This window comes from Balaenoptera ricei, chromosome 10 (assembly GCF_028023285.1).
Source record: "Balaenoptera ricei isolate mBalRic1 chromosome 10, mBalRic1.hap2, whole genome shotgun sequence".
NCBI classification, from domain to species: Eukaryota; Metazoa; Chordata; class Mammalia; order Artiodactyla; family Balaenopteridae; genus Balaenoptera; species Balaenoptera ricei.
In genome coordinates this window covers 47,585,150-47,605,904 of record NC_082648.1, presented here as the reverse complement: position 1 = coordinate 47,605,904, position 20,755 = coordinate 47,585,150, and the positions used below count along the sequence as shown (strand labels likewise).

The 20,755-nt window shown below is 39.9% G+C and overlaps 1 protein-coding gene across 1 annotated transcript; it reads left to right on the top strand.

The window, feature by feature from the left end:
* The first annotated feature begins 282 nt into the window (after positions 1 to 282).
* NEMP1 (nuclear envelope integral membrane protein 1) lies at positions 283 to 19,821 on the top strand. Its single transcript, XM_059934665.1, has 9 exons — positions 283 to 410; positions 7,385 to 7,509; positions 9,032 to 9,251; positions 10,621 to 10,693; positions 12,067 to 12,160; positions 12,633 to 12,747; positions 13,454 to 13,679; positions 14,480 to 14,653; positions 15,387 to 19,821. The coding sequence occupies exons 1-9, from the start codon at positions 284 to 286 to the stop codon at positions 15,568 to 15,570; spliced, it is 1,338 nt and encodes a 445-aa protein (XP_059790648.1). The 5' UTR covers position 283; the 3' UTR covers positions 15,571 to 19,821.
* The last annotated feature ends 934 nt before the right edge of the window (positions 19,822 to 20,755 follow it).

Below are 20,755 nucleotides of genomic sequence, written 5' to 3'. Positions count from 1 at the left end.
AACTGGAGACGGAAGCATGTTGTTAAGGGGTGGGATCTTCCTGTCGCCATTGCTAATATGAGAACCAGTTTTCTAATAGGCTGAAAGCTGCTTCTTTCCGCCCTCGCGCATCAGTTGCTAAGAGGCGGGACTATAGGGTCCATAAAGGACTGAATGCTCGAAGCCCCGCCCGGCCGATTGGTTGCTAGGGGGCGGGTCTTGTAGCAGATAGGCTGCTGGCCCTGCCAGTTCCGGGTTAGTTGCCGGGGAGAGGCACGTGAGGAGGAGGCGGCGTGAGGAGGCCATGGCGGGAGGAATGAAAGTGGCGGTCTTACCTGCAGTTGGTGCCGGGCCCTGGAGCTGGGGGGCCGGGGACGGTGGTGCAGTGCGACTGCTCCTGGTCCTCTCCGGCTGCTTGGTCTGCGGCTCAGGTACCGCCCGGCAGCAGCAGCCGAGGGGGCGGGTGCCGAGGGGTTATATTTAGAAAAGTGGGGAGTGTCCCCAGGGCGTGGGCCGTTATTCTGAGGGGCGCGGGCGTGGTGCGGAGGAAGAAGCTTCATCCTTGGCGAATGGGCGCCGGCACTGAGGGACCAGGGCCCTGGGGCGGCCTGCGGGAGCTACCCAGAATGGGGAGGAGCTTGAAGCCCTTTTGGCGGAGACGGGGAGGCCTGCACTGGGTGAGAAGCGGTCCTGGGGGCTGCGTCCTGCTGCATGGGCTTCCTCGATTTTTTTTTTATTGTTTTGTTTTATTGTTGTTGTTAAAAGGAAGGTGACCCGAGGACCGAATGGACAGGCAGAGCTGCCACTGGGAGGGGAGCATCCCGTTCATTCAGAAAATTAGCGACACCTGAGCGTATGCTGTCAAGGACTCGGCATGGGTGGCTGAACAGATAATTATAGTTCAGTGAAATGCAGTGATCTCTTTCAGTATCTTATGCCCTTGTAAGATCCTGGCTCCAACCGGCCCTATAGAACCTACCTGGAGCCGTTAAATTCCCGTTTCCAAAAACGCTAGTCAGCATCGAGTAGTTTTCTTTTGGAAATTTATTCATTCCTCAAGCAAACTTTCTTGATGCCTGCTACTGCATAATTGGCTCTGGACTGGGATGAAATTGTTTTCCCTTTCCGCTCTAATTCAGAAAACCTAGAGTGTGTTTTTAAAAAACCTGCTCTACCCTTGTTAAATGCACAACAGAAAGATAAGTGATGTTTCCAAGCTTCCACTGGAGGGAGTAGAGACTCATGGGATTAAGGAGAATCGTATCTTGTAAACACATATGCTCTCTCACCTCTTCCGTCGTTTGCTGCCTATCTATTGCTGTCACTTATGATTATCCTTAGCTGCAGCTTTAAGGTTATCTCAGGATCCATAGAACTAGTTTCAAACTGCAGCGTCCTTCTGAAACGGTTTTTATAGGGAGAGGGGAGTAGGTAACCAAGAAGGTACTTTTCCAGGGTCAGGGCCCAGAGTAACATTTGAAGGGCTACATAATGATCTGAATGAACTTTGACCAGATGTTTAACCTTAGAGGCTGTGTATTGTGGAAATGAAAGAGAATATTTATATCAAAATGCTCCTACGTAGTCCGTGCTCAATCAGCAGGCTCAAAGTTTCTTTAATAAGGAGAGGAATGGGGGACTTTTTGGCTTGGAGAAGGGTAAACTTGGGATACGTGTTCTTTATGGCCTAATAGATCACGTAGGTGGCAGCTACAAAGAGACAATCATGTAATGGAGTGGAACTTTCTAAAAGTGAGAGCTACCTAAAGAGAGAATGGAGTACTTCAAAAGGCAGGGAGTTCTTTTAGACTATTTGGCAAGTACAATTAAGTATAAGGAAGTAGCAAAATCACTCACTGTTTATTCCATTCAGAGGCAGTCCGTTAAAGCACACTTTCTTCTGGTCTGTTTCCACGTGTTTTTAATTAAAAATTTTTTTGAATTGATAGTATATTCATAAACCTGTCAGCACTTCAGTTCTCTTCCCTGGAGGCCACCAGTTGCTGCCAGAGATAGTTTTCTCATTTGGGTTTGTAGCATAAACATTTTCCTATGTCACTTAAAATTCTTCATAAATGTTATTTTTACTTTCATCTTGTGGACAGATTTTTTTTTTTTTTTTTAGGATAGATTCTCAGAAATGAATTTATTCAATCAAAAGCTAAAATATATTTAAGACCCTTGAAACATCTTGCTAAAATATTTTTCTGAAAAGGTGTGCTGGTTTATACGATTATAAGCTGTATTTGCTTGTGACCCATACCCTTGCCAGCATTGGATATTCCAGACGGAAACACATTTGCTAATTTGATAGATTGAAAGTGGCATCTTAATTTACTTTGCATTTCTTGCGTTATTTGTGAGGAAGCATCTTTCAAATGTTCATTAGTTATTTAATTTTCTGTTTAGAGTTTACATTTTTTGGAGAGTGTGTCCTTTGCTCTTGGCCTATTTATTGTGATTACTGTTTATTGGAATTTTTGTGTACTTTTAAAATCAGTTGATGAACTTTTTAATATATTAAGGATGTATATTTTTATAATCTATTTGTTTATTATTTATTACAGAACTTTAATTTGTTTGCCCCCTTTATCTTTTTAAATAGAAGATTTATATTTTTTATGTGATCACTTGATTTTATTCTTTAGATTTATTTCCATTGCTTTTGTACTTAAAGAGTCCTCCAAAATTAAATTTTTATATATGTATATTTTGTGGTACAATTTAATTATTTTTCATTTTACTTTTTAATCAGTGGTTAATGTTAGTATTTGGTGTGAGGTATCTAGATAGATTTTATTTTCCAAATAACCAGGCAGTTGTACCAGCATCACATTGAATAATCCTTTGCTAAGCCCACTAATTTAAGATGCTAGTTTTTAAGGAGCATTTTACGATGCTTTTAAGTATGAACTGGATTACCTCTTGACAGAAATGAATAGAGGCTATTTAAGAATTAGAAGGGGTGGTTTTTCATAAATTTTTAGGGTCTTTTCTGGTCCTCACATACCATGAATCATTTTCACTACCTTCTACCAGTAGATGTTAAATGATCAGTGTTGTTGATTGATGAATATAAGTAAATACAAAGTTACTAACTTTTAAGTAGCTGGTTTATGGGTAAATACAATAAGCAAGTTGTGATTCACTGAATTCCAAGGAGGCATTTTCTAAGAAGAACTAGATCTTTGTGCTCTGAAGGCATTTTTTAAATGTTTAATTCATTCTGCTTTTTAACATGCTGGCTAACTCACTTTGGGGAGGGGAAGGAAAGTGTTGTGTATGTCCTTTTGCTATGGGAAGCACAAGATTGTAACATGAGCATTTTGACAGCTTGTATATGTTTAAGGTAATTGGTTTAGTTCTATGTTTTTCTAATAATTTAAACTATAGTTGGAGTGGTGATTGTTTCCACAGATTATCCCCTGAGGCTGATTTGGTGTATTTTCCCTCTCAATGAATTTCCAAAGATGTGGCTGGCCAAGGTGCTGATTTCTGTAGGAGGTTGCTATTAGAGAGGTTTGTTTGTTTATTTACAGTGCTTTCCTTTGAATGGTGTGGAACTTGGGAAAAGGAAGAACTAGGTTTAAGAAAGTGTTGCTTGTTAAATTATTTATTTATTTGTCCGTGGGATCTTAGTTCCCTGACCAGGGATAGAACCTGTGCTCCCTACAGTGGAAGCACGGGAGTCCTAAACACTGGATGGCCAGGGAATTACCCCCAAAATGTTGCTTTTTATAAAAGTTTTATTTCTTTAGGAAAATGACATTGAAGAATTTTAAAACTGGTTTAAAAATACTGATGTCTTAATGGCATTAAGTTTTTCAAATCTCCTGTGCTATTGACATATTATTTGTATCTTACTACCCTCTTGAAAATAATAATGGGCTTAAAGAGATGTGTTATATTACTTGGTATTTTGGGAGAGAAGGAGTTAATAAAGTGTGACTCTTGGGTTTTTAAAAATTTATTTGTAAATACACTAGTTTTAAGCTTCACATAATCTTACTCTCTTACAGTCTCCAGAAGAAAATAAACTCTTGATCCATATTTGTGAGTGGGTGTTCTTTCAGTATATTTGGGCTTGCTAGTGAAACAAATGTCAATAGGATTTTGAAAAGGTTTCATTTTATGAAAAATAGGCTTGGAGGAAATCCAAATTACTATTGAATTAAACCCTAGTGAGAGATTGATAGATGGGGTTCAGGACATATTACTCTAAAATATGGCACCTTGGCATATTGAATATTTTAAGCTGAGGGAGTTTGAGAAAACAGCAAAGCTGAAAAGTAACTCTGACCTCCCGCACTTAGCCCTCCTTCCTTGAAATAGGCCATAACATCCTCATGTGAGAGGTGTCCTCCCTATACCTGGAGGAAAGGAGCATCCTTATCTTCGAAGACAAAGGGGCATGAAGAAGAATCCTAATAAACAGGCCTTGCTCAGTTTCCCCCAGTTTACTACACTTACCTCATACTCAACCTATCGTTCCTCTGCGAATGTCCACTTTTCGTCAAACCTAGCATAAAAGTACGTGGGTCTGTTTCTTTGGGTCTTTATTTCCTTAAAGACTTTCATGTCACATAAAAGATATGAAATAAATTTGTATGCTTTTCTCCTGTTAATATGTCTTTGTCAGTTTAATTTTTGGACCCAGCCAGGGACCCAAGAGGGTCAAGGAAAACTTTTTCCTCCCCTACAATATTGACTGAATTTTAAAATATTGAGATATAATTCACATACCATAAAATCCACCCTTTCATTGGTTTTCAGTATACAGTTGATCCTTGAACAACACAGATTTGAATTGCATGGGTCCACTTATACGTGGATTTTTATTTTCAGTAAATACATACTATAGTACTACCTGATCTTTGGTTGGTTGAATCCACAGATGCGGAACTGTGGATCCAGAGGGCTGACTAAAGTTATACGCTGATTTTTGACTGAGCAGAGAGGTGGCATCCCTAACCATGGTTGTTAATGGGGCAGCTGTATTCACTGTATTGTGCAACCATCACCACTGACTAATTACAGAATTTTTTTTTAGTAGATTTTATTTATTTATTTATTGGCTGCGTTGGGTCTTCTGTTGCTGTGCATGGGCTTTCTCTAGTTGCTGCGAGTGGGGGCTACTCTTCGTTGCGGTGTGAGGGCTTATTGCGGAGGCTTCTCTTGTTGTGGAGCATGGGCTCTAGGCGCGCAGGCTTCAGTAGTTGTGGCACACGGGCTTCAGTAGTTGTGGCGCACGGGTTTAGTTGCTCCACAGCATGTGGGATCTTCCAGGACCAGGGCTCGAACCCATGTTCCCTGCATTGGCAGGCGGATTCTTAACTACTGTGGCACCAGGGATCCCCAGAATATTTTTATTACTCCAAAATGAGGCCCCATACCCCTTAAAGGTCTCTTCCCATTCCCTTCTCCTCCTAGCCCCTGACAACCACTAATCTACTTTCTGCGGATTTGCTTATTCTGGATATTTATATAAATGGAATCATTTAATATGTGGACTTTTTCTTGACTGGCTTTCATTCAGCATAATGTTTTTAAGGTTCATGTTGTAGTATGTATCAGTACTCTTTTTATGGCTGAATAATATTCCATTGTATGAATAATACCACATTTTGCTTATCCATTGATCAGCTGATGGACATTTGGGGTGTTTCCACTTTTTGGTTATTATGGATATTGCTGCAGTGAACATTTGTGTACAGGTTTTGGTGTGAACATGTTTTCACTTCTCTTGGGTGTATACATAGGAGTGGAATCGCTATGTCATATAATAATTGTGTTTTAGTTTTTGAGGAACTGCCAAGCTGTTTTCCAGAGAGACTGTACCATTTTACATTCCCACCAGCAATGTATGAGGGTTCCAGTTTCTGCACATCCTTGCCAACACGTGGTTATTGTCCTCTTTTTTGATTATAGCCATCCTAGTGAATGTGAAGTGGTATTTCATTGTGGTTTTGACTTGCATTTCCATAATGGCTAATGACGTTGAACCTCTTTTCATTGTGCTTATTGGCCGTTTGTATATCTTCTTTGGAGAAATGTCTATTCAAATCCTTTATGCGTTCTAAAAATTGGGTTATTTCTCTTTTTATTGTTGAATTGTAGTAGTTCTTTATATATTCTGGATATTAGACCCTTATCAGATATATGATTTGCAAATATTTCCTCCCACTTTGTGGGTCGTCTTTTCACTTTCTTGATACTGGCCATTGAAACACAAAAGTTTAAAAATTTTGAAACCATTGTCTAATCCAGGGTCACAAAGGTTTACACACCTGTTTTCTTCTTCTAAGAGTTTTGTAGTTTTCGTTTTTAACATTTAGGTTTAAGACCGAATTTAACTTCAAAATTAGTCTGAGCTTCACTCTAAAACCATTTTGAACTGATGGATGCCATTGCCTTTTTTATGTGTGTAACTTTGGCTTTCTAAGGTTTGTCTTTGCCTTTTCTGTGTGTGTAACTTTGGCTTTCTAAGGTTTGTTTGAGGTTTTTGTGTTTTGGGGTGTTTTGTTTATTTAAATCTACCCACCTTTATACTAAGAACCAAAGAGTTAGCTAAATTTCCCCTTAGTGTAGCACTAAATGAGTTGGTAAGTACAGTGTAGAGCAAGGAAGAAGATATTGAAATGTTTTGTGGTAAAGAAGGTAGCTTGTGCAAACTTGGGTGAGAAGATATGATAATGGTCACTTGTAAACCTTTAATTAGCTGCGATTGAGTATAAATTCCTGAGGGGAGATCTGTTTTGGTAAAATCAGAGGGACTGCATATGTTTATTGGCTGCTCTTAAAACTTGAATGAAACAAAACAGCTGGAAAAAAGCAACTTTGCAGTCTTTTAGTATCTGCTTAAAGTACTCTAAATACAAAAAATGTTGCTAATTCTGTTCATCCTACTCAGGATATGGATAGAGAAAGTCACCAGATGGGGTTACTTTAGCTATGCCTTTATAAGAGAAACAGGACCTGGGTGTGAATCTCAGTTAAGCTATTTACTAGCTGTGTGACTTTGGGCAAGTTACTTAATCTTTCCTAAACATCAGTTTCCTCATTTGTAAAATGGGGGTTATGAGAGTGCCTACCTCACAGCATTGTTGGGAGGGTTAAATGAGACAGACAACATACTGTCTGTCTTAATAAACACATAATAGTGGCTTTTATTATTACTTATCCTGGATTAGTGACTATTTGTAATATTTAAATAATTACATTTGACAGAAATAAGACTGCCTTATTTCTTCTCTCATCTCAGTTTTCTTCTTTGTGTCTTAGTCGCTGATATTTTTAACCCCAGCTTTAAGAAAGTGGTCAGTTTAATTCTTTTTATGAAATGAGTTATAGTCATTAGCTTGTTCTGTTATTATACTTAATTGTTATTTTCTTTCTTTGCATAAAGCCGGAATTGATTTAAATGTGGTCATGCTTCAGGAATCCAAAGTTTATTATATGAATACCAGTCAACAATCCTGTTATAAAAATGTGCTGATCCCAAAGTGGCATGATATATGGACACAGATACAGGTAATGATTTGGAGGCTCCTGGCAGGGGCAGTTTCTGTGAATATCTGTCTGTGATCAGTGAGTACATTGACACTTTCTTCCCTTCTCACATGCAATTAAATATATATATATATATATATATATATATATATGTATAAAATTAACAACCTTGATAAGATTATGATTATTCTTAATCTCATCAGTGTTTTCATCAGTAAAGCATTTATGCGAATTTTGTGTTCCTCTCTCTGTTTCTTTAAGTGGCCTGAGATAAACTTCCTTCCTCCTTTTCCCCAAGAGACTACTTCATTCTCTTCCCCTCACTCCTTTTACACTCATAGACACACACACACACATACACCTCTCTTTCTTTTTAAAGGTCTTATGCCTTCTTTGGGCTGGAAACTGTTGTGTGCCTATCAGGATGTAAACTCTTGCCTTGCTGCTCCTATTCTATTTTGATTCTACACAAGGTGTTGCATAAATGCCCTGAGCTGAAGTTTCCCCTTGATAGAATGACTTTGGTCTCATTTACTTCATAACACTGTTGAGCCAGAGTGTCTGGCTGTAATGATTGAACAAAATGAGTCCTTTGGAAATGTTTCTGCTGCTATAAGCATAGTTACTGATAAGGGATTTGTTCACATCAAAAACATAAGAGTGGGCTCGTGGGTTTTTTAAAAAAATTCTCTTTTTTCATTGTCTGATATAAAGATCTGGAGCACATTATAACCAACATTTACCCATAATCAGTGATTTGTGACAAAGGGTTGAACTTTTCAGCTTGTCATTATGGGAAACATTTTTGGTGCTGTTTATGCCTGGCAGTTTTCTTTTTCTTTTTTTTTTTTTCTAGAAGGAACTTTACTACTAAAGGTCACAGTTTTTTGGTTTTTTTTTTTTTTTAAAGATAGATTGATTGCTATGTTGGGTCTTCGTTTCTGCGCTAGAGCTTCCTCTAGTTGCGGCAAGCGGGGGCCACTCTTCATCGCGGTGCGCGGGCCTCTCACTGTCGCGGCCTCTCTTGTTGCGGAGCACAGGCTCCAGACACGCAGGCTCAGTAGTTGTGGTTCATGGGCTCAGTTGCTCCGCGGCATGTGGGATCTTCCCAGACCAGGGCTCGAACCCGTGTCCCCTGCACTGGCAGGCAGATTCTCAACCACTGCGCCACCAGGGAAGCCTGGCAGTTTTCTTAATATTCTAGACCCTTGCTTTGTATGATCTCTCATAAATAGCTGTACTGGTGACTCTTTCAGCTTGGAAGTCTTTTTTTCCCCCATGTTCTGGCCTAATACTAGATTCAGATCATGTTAACAATAAAACATTCTAACAGCTGCCTCTCTGTACCATGTGCAGTGTTATTTGCCCAGTTATCTTTTAGCTGCTGTATCTCTATATTTCTCATAAGCCTGTGGAAAGCTGGTGCCATTATTGATTTAGTTATTTACTCTAAAGGTTTTGGTTTTTTTTTTTTTAATTGTATTTGTGAAAATTTTAAATTCCTACTTTCTTCTTTCTCATCCTGATTTTACTTGTGTTACAGATTCGGGTAAATAGTTCCAAACTGGTCCGAGTCACCCAGGTGGAGAATGAGGAGAAACTGAAGGAGCTAGAGCAGTTCAGTATCTGGAACTTTTTTTCCTCCTTTTTAAAAGAGAAATTGAATGACACCTATGTTAACGTGGGTCTGTACAGCACAAAAACCTGCCTCAAAGTTGAGATTTTAGAGGAAGACACCAAGTACAGTGTCATTGTGACCCGGAGTAAGTCTTACCTCTGTTTTTCTGATGGATTCTATGGTGAGAAGGGACTGAGCTTTGGAGGGTATAGTTAGTGAGAAAAGTCAGCCCAAGACAGCTCCATTTTGGTTCTAATTATAACCTGAATATACCACTGCTCCAAACAGTTCAGAGAGCCTCCACCCCTCATAAAACCCTTTAGGCCTAGATTTGAGACTTTACCATAAGTCATTCTGAGTTCTTCCTTACCTGGAATTGTGAAGACTTGCATTCCTAATACTTCCAATGGCTCTGAGCTGATATGCCTAGTATTCTTCAGAGTAAGATAGATGTATTCCTGTCTTCTGGGCACTTATAGACAAAGACAGATGTCTTGAAAGGTACAGGTCTACATTTGAAGACATGAATGGTTAACAATAAAAACTGAAGAAGGGTAGAACTGAATACCTCACAAACAAAAGAATATATGTGGAACCATAAATAAATATGAAGATCACTGCAGTTTCAGGCTTATTCAGTCTAATTGGGAGTTTTCCCTTCTCTGAATGTGTCTGAGAAAGTTTCACAAAGAGGTGGATCATTATCCTGTTGGATTCTCTGTGACTTTTTGTCTCTCCTTGGTAACTACTATCTTAGGAGAGTAATGTTGTAAGTAGTAGAAATGTTCCTGGGTTTTGCTACGAAATACGTTGTGCCCTTCTAACTGTCCTAGGGTTCCACAGTTCTTTGGTTGAACAGGATCAGCCTGTTTTTTGGTGTTCCTTTTGCATTTACTGATCCCTCTCACTCCTGTTCTGTTTGTGGACTTCCCCTAGACTCAGAGCTCTTGAATGTGAAAGCTGTGGAAGTGTCTGGCATGCCAGTAAAGGGTCTATGCTTGGGCCCCCGGTCCTGGGTGAGATGTGTTTGAGTGTAGGCTTTTCCAACACAGTGCTTGTGTAGTGAAGAGAGGTAGATGGTGGTGGTGGTCAAGCAGAGACCAACAGTTAGAGAACAGCAGAGGGCCCTGACCCCAAGTTCTGGGCTAATCTGAATCCGAGCGTGTGTGACTTAAGGCCTGAAAACCAGAGTGGTGGAGACCCCTTGTGGGCGACTGCATGAAGTGCTGATGGCACTATGGCTCCATCCAAAGCAAAGCTTAGCTTCTTTTAGCCTTAGCTTAGTAGCCAAAATAAAAATAAACTCTTGAGGGAAGTACAGGTTAGACAGAGACCTAATTATACTTTCTCTTTGGAAGGGTGCCCAGGCTTTGTGTCGAATTTAAAATGCTGTTTAGGTGGGCTGTTTGCATATATTTTATTAGCTGACCAATGATGCCAACATTGTCTTTTATTCTATAATGCCTTAAATTGTTTTGTTCCCCTATTAAGCAGAAGTCTTTTATTTATTTCAGGATTTGACCCCAAACTCTTCCTCATTTTTCTCCTTGGACTTATTCTATTTTTTTGTGGTGACTTGCTGAGCAGGTAGGTTCGAAGGCTAGAGGGCAGAATGAGGAGGCTCAGACCTACCCTGCTTGACTTTTTTTTTTAAATTCATTTTTGGCTGCGTTGGGTCTTCGTTGCTGCGCACGGGCTTTCTCTAGTTGCGGCGAGTGGGGGCTACTCTTCGTTGCGGTGCACGGGCTTCTCACTGTGGTGGCTTCTCTTGTTGCGGAGCACGGGCTCTAGGCGCGTGGGCTCAGTAGTTGTGGCTCGCGGGCTCTAGAGCGCAGGCTCAATAGTTGTGGCGCACGGGCTTAGTTGCTCTGTGGCATGTGAGATCTTCCCGGATCAGGGCTCAAACCCATGTCCCCTGCATTGGCAGGCGGATTCTTAACCACTGCGCCACCAGGGAAGTCCAACCCTGCTTGACTTTTATCATAAAGACTTGAAGTGCTGCCATTCCCTTTTCTAGGACCTTTATGGATGACTAGGCCATTGCCTGCTTCAATAATTTAAAAAAATAATATGTGTTATAATTATTATTTTTTTCTTGTATTAATAAGATTGGTAATAATGAAATTTCCCCATTAGGTTACCCATCATGTGTGGGATTTAGCCAATACAGCACCACCCTTTCCACCGTTAGAAATGTTTAGCCCTCATTTTTACAAGGCTGTGTGTTGATGAGTTTCATGCTGTTCAGAAGTAAAGAAACAAATATCAACCACTTACTCATTTCCTGCCTTTAGGAACCTACTAGCTAGGTGAAACAGACATGTAGAAATATAAAGAAAACATATAGATAACAAACATTGAACAAAGGTAGAATTAACATTAACTTTGAACACAAGGAGAATATTTGTGGAATGGTGAATGAAAGCTTACCAATTGAAGTTCAGCTGGAGCAAGGTTGGTGGAAGTTGTTCCTTATTTTGGGGATCCTGAGAGAAACTCAAAGTGAGGGAGGGATATCTGGTAGAAAGAACCTAGAAGAGGAATAGGAGCTCTCTGTTCTGTGCCCTGTGTTTGGTTTATCTTTCTGGGTAATCAGTTCAGTTCTAGTTTCCAGTGTCTACTGGGGCTCTTCCTTCTCCCTAGAGAAGCTGTGCAGTTCCCAGAAGAAAGATTCTCATTAGAAATTGCATGGGGAGAGGTACTGGGGATGGGAGCGGGAGACTAAGCAGAGGTTTATTACTGGGATATATTTGAGGGACCCTTATTGATACTAATCTTCATAGTCTGGCAGCAGCTACATTGTACTAGTCTCTTCAGTTTTCTCATCTCAAGTGTTGGGCAAATACCTGCTCTCACCTTGTACCTTTTTTCTGTCTTTTGGCTGGGTTAGTTGTCTAGTTTGAACAGTGCCATATATGAAGAATACACACGTAGTCATGAAATGAATTTTCTCTCTGCAGAAGTCAAATCTTCTACTATTCCACTGGGATGAGTGTGGGAATTGTGGCCTCTTTACTAATCATCATTTTTATGCTGTCCAAGTTTATGCCCAAGGTAAGGAGCAGAATCCTCACATGCAGTTAGGATGAGCTTGGATAGTTGAAGGATTGTTTTTTGGATAATCTTAACAACACTGAAAATTTGCATTGATGGCTGATAAGTAAATGTCCTACTCTTTCCTTGATTCAGAAAGGTACTTTCCATGATGAAACTTGGAGCCTGATTACATACAATCTCTCCCTTTTTATTTGAAATCCTGTATACAGTGGGGGGGATTAAAGTCTTCTTCCTGTTTGTTAATTACATAGATTATATAGCCAGGCTTTTAAGTTATTTAGCATCTCATTTTCCCAGTTTTCTTTGCAGACTGTACCATTTAAAATATAAAGGACATCTTTTTAAGAGTTGTGTTTTGTGCATTTTTAGTAGGTTGAATTTTTTTTTTTTAAATCACAGTTCTATTTTGTTTCTTTTATGTATGGAAAGCCCATTGTAACTTTTTGCTTTCACTTTTACTCTTTCTTAGAAAAGTCCCATTTACATCATCCTGGTAGGAGGCTGGTCCTTTTCTCTGTACCTCATTCAGCTAGTTTTTAAAAATTTACAGGAGATCTGGAGATGTTACTGGCAGTATCTTTTAAGTAAGTGTTGTTGGTTTTGCTTTACTTTTTATATGTTTATAGGCTGTTTTGGTTAATTTGATCATGCAAAGATGTTGCTTGCTTACTGCTTACAAGAGTTTAATAGTCTATGCCATTTTGTTAACTTGTAAGAATCATAATTCTTTACTTATTTCTAATCCCTCTATACAGTTGTCACCTTCTCTTAAAATGCTGCTAGGGAGAAGACTTTAATTTGTTGGTGTTTATAAGTACATCTCTCTTTACATAATAGGCATCTTTCTGAAAAGCTGTAAATTGACTTTATAAATATAATCATATTTTAAATACACTTGATGACCTTAAGAAGTAAAGGACTCTACAATGAACCTTATCTATAAAGCGAGAATCTTTTGGTTATAAAGATAGTAACTCTTAATCCTTTGAGAGCAGATTAATCTGGATTTTCATATATTAGGTTTTTTAAACAGACTATTTTAGAGTTGTGCAACATGTAGGTTTAATTCTCCATTTGAGAATTAAATAAATTCGGGATAGTAGAAAGGATAGAAGCTTAAAGAGATAAATATATATGAATAATGAAAAAAGTGTGAATAATTGAGTAAAGATCTTACCTATTTCCCTGGTTCAGTAGGCGCTACATAGTGAGTTTACTGCTGTTCCCCACACAGATTATTTTTACCAACTGTAGGTTAAAAAGAATGTCTTCTGATAACTCTTCTCATAGGCTATGTCCTTGCAGTTGGATTCATGAGTTTTGCAGTCTGTTACAAGTATGGGCCCTTGGAGAATGAACGAAGTATCAACCTGCTGACTTGGACCTTGCAGCTGATGGGCTTATGTTTCATGTATTCCGGTATCCAGATACCACACATTGCCCTTGCCATTATCATCATTGCACTGTGTACTAAGAGCCTGGAGTACCCTATTCACTGGCTGTACATCACCTACAGGTGACTGAAAGGCAGTGTAACTTTGTACTGAAACATGCAATGTGGGATGCAGTTGCAGCAAAAGGAGACAGAGGTGTTGACCTGGGAGCCTCTTTGTTAATGCAAGTTTATGGTATTATGCTTCACTTTTATTTCTTTCAAGTCTTTCTTTTTAGATTCTCTGTAGGCATTTTTACAGAATTTATAAATTCTGGTTATTTTATATATAAAAAACATCTAGTAAAGTGTCATGTGTTCTTGTTACCACTGGGTGGTGCAAAGTATATCACTTTTATACCGCATGCCTCAGGTCACCTGGTTTCAGATTATTTCACACTGGCTCTCAGATTGCTCTGGGAGTCCTATTCTTAGTTTAAGATGTAATTCAAAGCATGTTGTCACTTTGTATGGTGACTATGGAATGGTCATAGGTTCTGAGGTTATCAATGTTCTTTCTGTTACAGATAGTCAAAGTAATGCCTTCAGTTCGGGGGGACCCAAGTTAATGAACCACAGTCTTACACCATCATTTCTTGTGGTTTTTCCATTTATTGGGAAATAAATATTTTGTCTGTCACATATTGGAAAATAAGTGAATTTGTTCACATTAATGAATAATATTGACTACTCTGACTTGTCACTCATAGTCTAACATGTCAAGGGTACATTATAACTAAAGATGTCTGTAGAAGAAAGGTGGGAGCAGTGACTCTTAATGTTCAGGCTCTCTGCTGTATGCTTGACCCACTGAAGGGAGTTAGATGTAAGGGTGGATGTAGATTACTGATTAATCATTCATGATGTTATTTTGGTGAGCACAGAAAGATGTGTAATGCAACAGAAAAGACTGTGCCCCCTCGTCTTCTGACAGAAGAAGAATATCGGATACAAGGAGAGGTAGAGACCCGAAAGGCTTTAGAGAAGCTTAGAGAATACTGCAACAGTCCAGACTGCTCGGCTTGGAAGACTGTTTCTCGAATCCAGTCTCCAAAAAGGTAAATAAACTCTTTGCCAGAAGTGCCAAGTGTCTGTCAGGGTAATTATGACCTTCAGTTTTAACAGAGATTATACTTCTATAATCATTTTGTATTTGTGGCTTTGTTTTCCTTGTTCATCTAGGAGTAGTCAAGAGAAAGGTACTCATATAATATGTTAAGCAGTAGGCTGTTTTCTGATTCCTCAAAGAACTATTTACTCTAGCTTTGATTTTAGCATTGAGATGAGAAGACTTTAGTACCATATTAAGTTTCCCCTCTGATAGTTTTGCACTGCTCTCTTGAGTGTTTTTTTTTAATATTTTTTTTTTTAGGAGAGGGGATCCTTTGTATTTGGAAACATGTGAAGCTTCAATTTGGAATCCTGATGGCATAAAGTTTATAGGGCCATAAACACAAATAAATGTGTAATGCCCCTTAATCTTATCAGGATTACGGATGACTAAAGGAACTTTAGCACTTCCATAACTAAAAAGAGTAACTAAACTTCCATAACTAAAAGTGCTTATTAAGCAGGATGGGGTTGCAGGAGATGTTGGCCTATGATCCCAGCTTTCCTTTTCGTCTTATTTCTTGCTTTAGTCTACTTACCTGCCAGAGTTAGGATAAGGGTGTTGGCTAGACTCAATATAATTTGAGCTGAGAGCGTATCAGGGGTTTCAATTTGTTCTTATTTTGAAAGAAAACAGGACAGAAGGCAGGTTCCTAATGAGTATTATCTTCTGTTTTTCAGATTTGCTGACTTTGTGGAAGGATCTTTCCACCTCACACCAAATGAAGTTTCTGTCCATGAGCAGGAGTATGGGTTAGAGAGCATTATTGCCCAGGATGAACTCTATGAAGAAACATCCTCTGAGGAGGAGGACTCAGATTCTCGGTACCCCCCCATCACACAACAGAACAGCTTGTTGACTTAGGTGGTCGTCAGTTATTTTTATGTGGATTGGCTTGGTACCTCAATGGTCCAGGTTGCATGTGTTGCGCAATTGCTTCTCAAACCTTGGAAATAGGGTGAGATAGTGCTGAAATTCTCCCGCTGAAATTAGAGGCCTGAGTAGACCTCCCTCTGGAAGTGGTCTTGGTGGTCTCTGTGGGGTCCTGAGGAAGCAGAGTGGATCAAGTATTGACTGCTTCCCAACACGTCCCATTGGTTAAGTTCTCGGCCCACCTTTATATTTCCAAAGAAACTGGATTGCCACAGCTAGCATGGCATTCCAGCTCCTCTTTGAAAGTTGATTCAGTTGTGGCATTTCAAACTCAGAAGTGATAACTGTTATATGTGAAGTAATGCTTTCAGACTATAGGCTGCATCTTTCAGAGACAAATCCACAAATCTGAGCCTCTTTTACTTGTGCTTTTATTTCAGTGACTTTAGCATAATCCTTGTTTTAACTGTTTTAAGAGGAAAATAGATTATTATTTGTCTGTCTTGTTTTTTAAGTGAATACATTTTAAAAAAATGTGACAAACTCGTTCCAGAGCCAGCAAGTGCTGCAGAGTGACAAGCCCCGTAGGCCCCTACGTATTTATTAATATGGATTATCCATTAAAGCCCAAGGAGTGTTGTGCTGAGCTTTGGATTAGTTCTCACACCTATGATATTCTAAGTCCTGCCTGCAGGCCTTTCTGTAGATGAGGTCTGTTGCTGTTTTTATTATATTTAACTTTCAATTCTATTTTAAAAATAGGTTTGCATTCTTCCCTTCTAAGTCCTCGTTGCCCCCTTTGCCCTTTCAGGAAGGGTCTATTCCCTCACCTCTGAAGTATGTACATTTCAGTTTGTTTCATTTCTTATATTCTCTTCCCTTTGGTTTATAATAGGATTGTTTCTGCTGGTTAGGAGAAGTGATCTTATTTAGGGAACTTAAATGCTTTTTAAGGTTCTCCATTTTTCCTGTCAGTGGGTCACATATCTTTGAATTGCTGTGGGATCAAGAAACTATCTCCTTTTCCTTTCCCTTCCTTTGTCTACCCATTCTACCTATTCTTTTCAGCCTTTCCGTACCACCTGTATCCCTCCCCACCTGAAGTCTGGCTAATTTGTGAGCCTGAAACTATCTATGAAGGTTCTTGATACAATGTACACGTTGTAGCTATGTGGCTGCCGCAATTTGCATTGTCAGGAGATAGACCTCCAGATAATCCTTATGCCTCTGGGTGCTTGTTCAGCCATCAGGAGCAGATGCACTTTTCTATGAACTTATGGTACTTATTTGCAATTCCATTTCTGACCAGAGGTTCATGCTGCCTTTTATCACAGTGGCATTGCTTTCACTTTCTTTTGCCATTGGAAAGTACCCTTATAAACAAGCAGTGCCATTTATGAGGGAGCAAATTCCCAAGTCTCTGTCATTCGCTTGGTTCTGTCTTTGTGATCTTCACCCTCGTACCTTGGAAAAAGCTATAATTACTTTATTCAGGAAGATAGGCACTGATGGCAGGAGCACAGCATTGGACTGACTGGCTTACCATGATCATGGGGAAGGCAGATGATTTTTTAAAAAGCTATAATGACTCCTTCAGACCAGCCATTAACAGATAATGTTGAAAGGTTCTGGACTCCATTACAGACTTCCAAAATGTCAGTTCTGAGATTCCCCTCCAGGTGGCCAGTTGATTTTTTTCTGCCAGTGTTTCCCACAGCTTTAAACTGTCCTAAACTGACAACTACCTCAGTTGGCAGCAAATAGACATATAGCAGAAAGTGAAAAATAAGCAGTATTTGGACAGATGCCATGGGTTAAAGTTGATTTATATTAGGAAACCTTTCTATCTTTGTGAATTATGTACATGGTAACATTTTATCTCTCTACAAAAAACTGTTAAGACCTCTGAAATTTACTATTTTTTGCCTCATTAATAGAAATCGAGACTTAGCATATTTGAGCCTAAGCTGATTCGAAAAAATAATTCGGCTGTACAAATGGTCTCAGATTCCCTGGAGACTTTGGTGCCTGCCCCATATAACTACTTAGGGACATGGTTGCTTGCCTCCAGTGTGACTTTTCCTGACTCATGTCTTTATTTCAGCGGGAAAGCATTGTGAAGTAGAGAAAGATTCTCGTCTTTTTCTGTTTAGTAAACCCCTTGTGATATACAGTTTCCATCTCAAGATGAGTTTTTCTCACTGTGTTTGAATTTGGGATGAGTAAAATCAAATTCGGTTTATTACTCCCTGTCTGGTAGTTGGAGAACTGAGCTGTAGGCAGTGGCAATGACAATGGGTCCTGCAGCATGAGAGCTGCTCTCAGACAGTGAAGGACGGTGCCTCTGGTGTGCTGTGTGTCCTTGCCCTGTCTTCCTGTGTGGCTCTGCCCCAGATGCTTCAGAGCCTCTGTGTGCCTGGCGATTGCTTGACTCCTTTAGGAGCTGTTCTTGTCTCCCTTTTGGCCACTTAGTCTGCTGGCTCAGTCACTACTTGAAGCCACCATTTAATTTTCAGTTACAGTTCTTGCAGTTTCAGCATAGTCTCGTCTCTCAGACCGATCTCATCAAGAAGGATTGAAAGGATAACTGCGGAGTGAGCTGGACATTGGAGCCACGTCTGCTGCCATGTCAGCATCTTGCTCGGCAAATATCAAGCTGTAAATTGGCCCTAGAGCTCAGGGTCCCATCAGCATCAGAAATCTATTGCCCCTAATGGGTCCGACCAAGTTGTGTAGAGCATGACTCCCATTAATGGGAATACAAGAGCCAACTGGCCTAAAACATTTCCCCTTCACTTTCCCACTCAGATTACTTTCAGAAGACCTGTGGAACCAATGACTGATAATAAGGAAAATTTAGCAACTTTGATATCTTCTAATAAGAAATTCCTATCAGCCACTTCATCCCACCAAAACTAGTTTATTTCTCCCCCCAAATTCATGACCTTTATGTTGGTTACGGGATTTTGCTGATGATAGACTTTGAGTCCCAGTGTTCCATTTTGTGCTAATACATCCCATTTTAGGGCCTAGCCCTCTCTTCATTGACTGTGTTCCCTTCAACCCAATCCCCACTTTGCATATACAATAGAGAGTTGATGAATGAAAGGACCCAAATAGGCCAGGTAGTTCCCCCAGGCCCTGATATCCATAAAAGGCTTGGGAATGGATTATGCAGTTGCCCTCAATCTTTTTGTTGTTCCAGAAAAAACGATGGGCTCAGATGGATGCCTACGTAAAAATGGTTCCTAGCTATGTACTCATAACTTTTCTCTGAATTGAGTAGTGAAAGTTGAAGTACGAGAAAAGGAAATTAAATGTCCTTCTAGTATTCCTTTGGACTCAGGTCTGACATAAGAGATAATAATCTATATTGAAATGCCAAGAATTTTATCTGAACCAAGGAGAGGACAGTTTGACAGATTTATTATGCCTTCATGTTACATAGGCACTGAAACCAAGTAATAAACATAAAATAGCCATTGCACAAGGCAAATGCACCTAAAACCTTTTGTTTATGTTTTGATGTAGCAGAAATTAATTTTTAGGGAAACCTATGCAATTGTGGTGTTCCAGGGGTATCTCATGGTAACTTAGCTTATGGATTCAGTTGCTATTGAGTTGGATTCTAGACAGTTATTACCTTGAAAAGGGAGTTTGGTGCCTTATATGATGGGAGCCAGAGCCTGCTGGGAATAAACAAAGCGGATTCACACCAGTGTCAACACACAGCTTTAGTGGGGAAGGGAATGGCACACAGTATCCCCAAATTTGGGGCTTTTGTCTCCCATACCCCCCGCCCATGTGTCTCATCTTCCTTTTCACACTCTTGACAATAACTTGAAAATGGTGAAACCACCTTCTCTGAAATTTTCTACAGCATGGACAACATTCTTTTCTTATTAACATAATAGATAGCTCATAATGTGAGTGTTAGAACTGTTACAGCCTGCAGTTGCCTCCCTTTATCAAGTTTCTAGAATTGATGGTGAAATAGGGAGTTACTGGGTAAGTTTTAGCCTGTGGGTAATGCCTTAGTGTTATTTTTAAAAGATTTGTCATTTATATTTAAAATAAGTTCATGAATGTTTGAAAGCAACAAAATGATCAGGGATGACTCTTTGCCATGGGTCTCATTTTCACTTTCCTGTAAGAAAAAACGACGTCTTATTATATATTTTTTCATTTTTATTGTACAAGTTTGTAAGTAATCCCAATTTTAATAAAGTTTTATAGACTATATAGTGGTTTCTCTTAACATGTACTTTTTTTTTTTAATTTATTTAATTTATTTTTGGCTGTGTTGGGTCTTCGTTGCTGCACGCAGGCTTTCTCTAGTTGCGGTGAGCAGGGGCTGCTCTTCATTGCGGTGCGCAGGCTTCTCATTGCGGAGGCTTCTCTTGTTGTGGAGCACGGGCTGTAGGCACACGGACTTCAGTAGTTGTGGCTCACGGGCTCTAGAGCACAGGCTCAGTAGTTGTGGCGCACGGGCTTAGTTGCTCCACGGCATGTGGGATCTTCCCGGACCAGGGCTCGAACCCGTGTCCCCTGTAGTGGCAGGTGGATTCTTAACCACTGCACCACCAGGGAAGTCCCGAACGTGTACTTTTCTTGTTTGGATCTCTTGTTTCCAGGTAATCAGCAATTAGCTCTTCTGTTTCATCTTTCTAATGAGATTGTTTTGCATGCCATTTATTTTCCTTTTTTTCTTAACTACTGCTCCCCATCCTGGGTCTGTCTTGGTCTACTTCCTTGGACTGGATGATTTCCCAGGATGCCAGATCTCTAAGGGGTATTCTTGCAGGAGCAGAGGGTTGTACCGCTGTGCTGTCTCATAGGAAAACAATGTATAGGTTATTCCTGGTCCAGGGAGCTACTCTGTACTTTAGTTCTTTTCTTTTTTTAATGGCATAAAGTATCTCTTTTGTTTCTCGATTGGGGTGAGGGGAAGACCTATGGATCCAGCTGTGAGATGCCTGCCAAGAGCTTTATGTAGGGTGAAAGGGAGCAGGGCTGTAGTGAGTATTAGGGGGCATGGAATAAAAACTTCAATTTTGGACTTCCCTGGTGGCACAGTGGTTAAGAATCCGCCCGCCAGTGCAGGGGACACGGGTTTGATCCCTGGTCTGGGACGATCCCGCATGCTGCGGAGCAACAGCCTGTGCGCCACAACTAG